Below are 6803 nucleotides of genomic sequence, written 5' to 3' on the forward strand. Positions count from 1 at the left end.
ACAATATTTAATTTTTTTGTCTTCAGGGGTGCTGAACCACAATGGACTTGGATATGTCGAAACGACCGATGTGAACGAATGCTCGCTTCAGAAACAACAACGCTGCAATCCTTACCTACGTGCAATATGTTATGTGCCTCCACACAGCTTTGGCCGCAACCAACAGGACCTGTCAGTCTCGCCACTGCCGCGGTGCCAATAAGATCTGCAGGAATTTCTCTGCAAGTTATCGCTTCACCATCCCGTGATGTCGAGAAGCATCTACATGATGCTTTTGCACTCATGAAAGAGGACATGCGAGATCTAGAAAAAAGTATCAGCGGTGAAAATAGACGCAGTGAAGTAGGGCCACCGCGAGATGTACTAGTACGTGTCGCAGTTAACGGCAGCGCAGATCCCCGCATGCGGTTAGATACCGATGAAAGCTACAAATTAAGATTAAGACCATTAGGTAATTCCTTAGTGGTTGATATAACGGCGCATTCATTTTGTGGCGCCCGACACGGATTTGAAACTCTATCTCAGCTAGTTTGGCTAGATCCTTACGCACAGAGTCTATTAGTTTTAGAAGCAGCGACTGTAGAAGACGCACCACGCTTTAAATATAGAGGATTCCTACTAGATACCGCGCGAAACTATTTTCCAGTAGGTGAATTAATAAGAACAATCGATGCTATGGCCGCCTGCAAACTTAACACGTTTCATTGGCATGTGAGTGATTCTCAGTCATTCCCACTGAGATTAAATAGTGCACCTCAATTAGCACAACATGGAGCATATGGACCGGGCGCCATTTACACAATGGACGAAGTGAGAGCAATAGTCCGTCATGCAAAGCTACGAGGTATTCGCGTATTATTAGAAGTTGATGCACCGGCGCATGTAGGCCGTGCTTGGGATTGGGGCCCTGCGGCAGGACTCGGTCATTTAGCATATTGTATAGAAGCTGAACCGTGGAGTGCCTATTGCGGCGAACCTCCATGTGGACAATTAAATCCACGTAATCCTCACGTATACGAATTACTTGAACGCATATACGCTGAGATTATTCAGGTGACCGAAGTCGACGATCTGTTTCATCTCGGCGGCGACGAAGTTTCCGAACGCTGCTGGGCGCAGCATTTTAACGATACCGATCCCATGGAACTTTGGTTTGAATTCACACGACGGGCTATGAGCGCGTTAGAGAGCGCCAACGGTGGTAAAGCGCCAGAATTAACACTTTTGTGGTCGTCTCGATTAACACGTTCGCCATACTTGGAAAGATTGGATCCTAAACATTTCGGCGTGCAAATATGGGGCGCATCGAGATGGCCGGAATCACGAGCGGTCCTCGACGCTGGCTTCCGCTCGGTAATTTCGCACGTTGACGCGTGGTACTTAGACTGTGGATTCGGATCGTGGCGTGACAGTTCTGATGGGCACTGCGGCCCCTACCGCTCATGGCAGCAGGTATACGAGCATCGGCCTTGGATAGAAGAGGCACCAATGCCCGCAGGCATGGGAGACGCCTTGCCATGGCGAGTGGAAGGCGGTGCCGCGTGTCAGTGGACTGAACAGCTTGGCCCTGGGGGTTTGGACGCACGGGTATGGCCTCGCACGGCAGCAATGGCGGAGCGGCTGTGGTCGGACCGTGCGGAGGGTGCGGCGGCAGACGTGTACTTACGTCTTGATACACAGCGCTCACGACTGGTAGCTCGAGGAATTCGGGCGGCACCACTGTGGCCGCGCTGGTGTTCACACAATCCACATGCTTGCCTATAGCCGACCGCGTCTCCTTCACCCTCCACACCTTCATCACCTTCCGAACCACGACCGCCAAGTGCCGTCGGCGCTCTTCGTGGCTGAAATATCTCATTGCGCCTGCGATAACCCCCGTGGTTGGTGATTGGATGATTGAATTCTCGGTCAAATCAGTTTAAAAACTTTTTCTAAATTGACTAAGTTCTGAAAATTTTGAGTTGGTCGTTGTTTGGTTTCTCAGGTCACAAGTTATTCTAATTTTGAAAACCAAGCAAACGATATAATTTGTATGGCGCTTATTTAACGCCATCTAGTTTTCATACAAGTTACTTAATGAGGATTTGGTTTACAATTAATTCTATTTGATTTATTAACTTTACTGATGATTGTGACCCGTTGCAATCTATCTCTATGCAATCAATGCTATGACAGTAATATAATTTTTTTTATAAGAGAGGCAGTCACAAATGTAATCGAATGAGATTTTTAGGGCATCTACACAATGACTTTTCTTGTACATAATAATAATTAGTAAACATTAGTTAGATATCTTTATATACTTAAGAGAGTAGATAGAAATTTGTACAGCGCTTGTAATTATAATTAGGTAGATCACAAACATTAAATTTGAAGGTTGAACAATAGGTAAACGCAGCCTACTTTGAATAGATACATAGATAGCCGTTAGATTTATTATAAAATAGATAATTTACTCGAATTACCAATATTAAGTGCCCACCGATATACTCGACTGCTACCGACATTAGGCTGATAGCGCATTGGATACTATCGCTGGTAGATTATGCTATTGGATAGTTGTAAACATGATGTACTCGACCTTTATTTAGTAAGTAATTTATGCGTCTAACCTGCTTATTTATAAAAACTAAAATCTTGTACAAAATTTATTTTAACTATTACAGTATTTTGTCACTTTCTTTAAAACTGCGAATTTAGAAAAAAAAGACAAAACACTTCAATAGCTAAAATATATTCATAAAATGTTTGATTATGAATAAGGCGTAAATTTATAAATTATAACTCAGTCGCTGAATAATAAATTTAAGCGGCAATATGGTACATCAGTGTTTGCAACTACCAATCGTAACAAGACAGCAGCTAAACAAGAATCGCTCACAGTTCATTTTAAACTTTTGCATTTCTTACAGAATTATTATTCCTCAAGTGATAGTAACCAAAGTGTGAACAATCTGAGTCGGTAGCGATTGCCGTTCGGTCCCTAACCAACATGCCCAATGATAATTGCCCGCTAATAAACGAATTACCCAAATTCCATAGACATTAATAATAACAGATGATGGGGTAAATTCTCATTATACAATTTCTCAATAAAAAATACTTATCACTTTATTATTCTATATAGATTTTTTTAAAAATTCAAGGTCAAACTTCAAAAATAATTTTGTATGTTTTTGCAGTTTAATCAGTATGATTTTACAGTTTATGGAAACATTTTTTTTTTTTTTAAATAAAAAATAGATAACATAGTTTCATCTCATACCTATTCTATTTCTAATGAGAGTGTTTATACCGTTTAAGTTAGACGCTAATATTTTTTTCAATGATCTTCAGATTATTTGTTATCCCATCATCTATGGTGGGTCTAATAAGCATGCAAAGGGTAACTTACCAAGTCTATAATTTGTTATTGTACACGCGCGCAATTCAAATAGACTCGACTGTAGACACGCAAATGTGATTAACAATGTTAATGATAGGAAAAACGCTATTGCAACTAGTATATAAATTATATGTATAATATATATTTATATAATACAATTTAACAGTAGCTATAAATATAATTTATTAATATTCGCAAATTGTTCTCATTATTTTCAAATTGAGCTCTTCAATTTTCACTTCTTATAATTAGGAAATTCTTAAACAATCATTGGTAATTATTATAGGAAATAAAAATATAAGTACTGAGTTAACCCAGATGAGTTAGAGTAGGATACAATCGATCGTTGCTAATGTGGTGAACGTAATAGTGGGCAAATATGGCGCCGTCTGTACGATCAATTAGATTTGTTGATGGTATTTTCCTACGTCGAAAGATTAGCTTATAATTAAAAATGTGCACAAATTAATGCTAATTGATAATTTATTTAATAAATTTAGAAATTTTTATACATTTGTTCTTTTTATTTCTAAATTTTACATTTTTATAGAATTTTAAAGCTTAAATAGTGTAAAAGTTTGTCGTTAAAGTGATTTTTTAACTGAAAAAAAATAATGACCCAATCGCAATTTTAATATGTAATATTGTCAAAATTGTACATTTTTGTTTTAAACCCTTTAAAAAAGTTTTTTTTAACTGTTAATGAAATAAACAATTGAACATTTTATTATGTGTAAGTACTAATGTAAAAGTTTAATATATATAAATACTCAATATATCTATATATCTTTCCATTTAATTTTCTATTTCTATTTTTGCACAATATAAAACGTTTAGTAAGTTGTTATAAATTAACAATTTGAAAGCGAACTGGTTCAGTAAATACCATACGCGGGTTAACAATGCAATTGTAAAATGCGCAGCTGATTTTAATCAAACTTTATTCGAATTAATCATTTTGTATTATTTTATTTTATCACTGCTATGGAGCCTACAAAAATTGTCGCATTTATATTTAATATTGTTATAACATATTAAAGTCTATTATGTTATAACAATATTAGTTGTTGTTGTAAAGTTAACATCACATGCTTAGTGATAATAAGTTAACAACATCATTACTTAAATGATCAATCCCACCAATAATAAATCTTGGTGTAGTGTGCAAATAATATCATAACATTTGAAGAGTGTTATTTTATTTAAACATGGTAACTCTACTCTCGTCTGTGATCACTGATTACCAATTGCCAAGCGTGATCGCTACCATCATTATAGCATATCTCAATTTTACAACAATATTCTATATATACACTTGGGTCGATTCTAAATCGCCATCTCTCTAATCTTATCTCCGAATATTTTAATATAGTAATTTCGTAAAATTACTGTTGTGTCCTGAACTAGAATATTTTTGTTTATTTAAAACTATTAGCAAAATTAATTCATATTGGTCCTTACAATAAAGATTTCGGTGTGATATGAAATTATAATTTTAAAAATAGGTTTAAACAATTAGCGATTCAGAATTGACCCCACTGACTTATCTTTAATGTAACTTATAATAAGTGATATTCGAAAAACTTTAATATAACCGCAATGCACTAACATTTAAATATGAAAAAATACTCGAATATAGAGCGTTATCTTTTAAATTGTATTACCCTATTTAATAAGTATTATTCGCCCATTCGGCCACCTTAGACGTTCAAACTGCCAAATAGGTCACAAATAATGTTTTGTTGTTAATTAAATTAATGTGTGTTGCGTTTTTTTTTAATGGGTGATAATGGAATGGTAACCCCGCCTGCGCTATCGGGATACGCTGGCGGAGCACCAGTGAAGAATGATAGGTGAGGATGAAGCAGGTCAGTTGGCCCATCGTGACGAATTCAACAAGAATTGTTCACGATGGTTCCACGTGGACGTCGACCTAATAGGGCATATTGCTAGCAATGGGGCTGTCAAACTCCATTGCTAACAATCCCTTTCCCCCCACAAAATGTGTTGCGTTATTTACATATAGAAATGATTAATTATATCAACAATTGAAAATAATCTGTTAACGGAATACTATTTTAAATGTAAGTATAAGATTGTTCTGTAATTTAAATTAAACCTTAATGCGTTTATATAAATAATCGATTATATATTTTATTGTCACATTAATATTATATATTACATGTTCATTTAACATTATGTATAGTTCATATCAATAAGTTTGCCCTTGTATGACGAGATTACGAGCCACACACCAGGCTAGAATAATCACGAACAAAGATTATTTGTTCTTAAGCACAGCGAGTGTATGACATATTTTGTTGTGTATTAGAAATTTTGACTTACACACGACGGACATTTTGTATTTAGATATTTTTTTTGTCTCTAAGTCCACTTGGGAAGACAGATCGTATTCCTAAGATCGGACGTCATTTTAAATGTTGGACCGATCATAATATCTGAATTTAATATCAAGTAGATAGATATACGACTTTGTAGAGTCCGCAGACAAACTGTCCGTCGTCTGACAAACATGTTGTAGCGTACAAAAAACTTTACAAATGAAATGAGTGCCGATATAAGCACAATATTTTTTAATCAATTTGACATTATTTTCTTAAATTGATTTTTAATCATACATATTTAATTTACAAATTATATGAAGAATTATTTTTGTAAATACAATTGATTTTATTATATATAATGCATTTTATTGAGATTATTTAATTTGGAATAGTTTAAGCGGGTTATTACACTACCATAATTTAAATCAATATAGTACTTTATTATATTTAATCTGTGGAGTTTTCCGAGGACTGCGGGTTCGATTATAGTACAATAGTAGCATTTGTATTCAATTCGTATTATACTGGGCTTTTCTACAAATTTAACATGCATTTACAATACTAAAAATATTATGTTACAAGATTCTATTCAGTTTGGTACTAGATGGCGCTGTGCTTTAGTATGATTTAGAAATATTGATGGTCGATTATTTAAAAGTCGATAACGCGCTAGTGACAACCCTGATATTGTAGGTGTCCATAAATTACGGTTGCCGTTTAACATCAGAGACTCCGTATAAATAATTGCCAACACAGAAGTAAAAAAGAAAATTAAATCAATTTTCATTTAGAGCCCATATAATTATGATAGTGCAATAACCCTTTGATATTTTTTTTTTTGCTGTCGATTGCACGTAACTTAAAATGTTTGTAATAAAGAATGTTTCAATGTAGATAGTGGGTATTCATATAACGAATGGTATCGTAAATCATCAATGTGTGTGATCAATAAACAGGCACAATTTTGTACATTTTGTAATGTTTGGTGCTACAGTGATTTTGTGGTGTAATCTATGAAATATAAAATAATTCTATCAATTTCTGCGTTTAATTTCAACGATTATTTACATCTG

The 6803-nt window shown here is 35.0% G+C and overlaps 1 protein-coding gene across 2 annotated transcripts in view; it reads left to right on the plus strand.

The window, feature by feature from the left end:
• LOC113521640 (probable beta-hexosaminidase fdl) overlaps positions 1 to 6768 on the plus strand; it is a 118948-nt gene extending 112180 nt beyond the window's left edge. For both annotated transcript variants that reach the window (XM_026907234.3, XM_026907236.3), the window contains exon 5: positions 27 to 6768. In XM_026907234.3, coding sequence (XP_026763035.1) covers positions 27 to 1764 — 1738 coding nt within the window. In that variant the 3' untranslated portion in view covers positions 1765 to 6768. The remainder of the gene's footprint in view (positions 1 to 26) is intronic.
• The last annotated feature ends 35 nt before the right edge of the window (positions 6769 to 6803 follow it).

This window comes from Galleria mellonella, unplaced genomic scaffold (assembly GCF_026898425.1).
Source record: "Galleria mellonella isolate WM207_F2 unplaced genomic scaffold, CSIRO_AGI_GalMel_v1 utg63, whole genome shotgun sequence".
Lineage (NCBI taxonomy): Eukaryota > Metazoa > Arthropoda > Insecta > Lepidoptera > Pyralidae > Galleria > Galleria mellonella.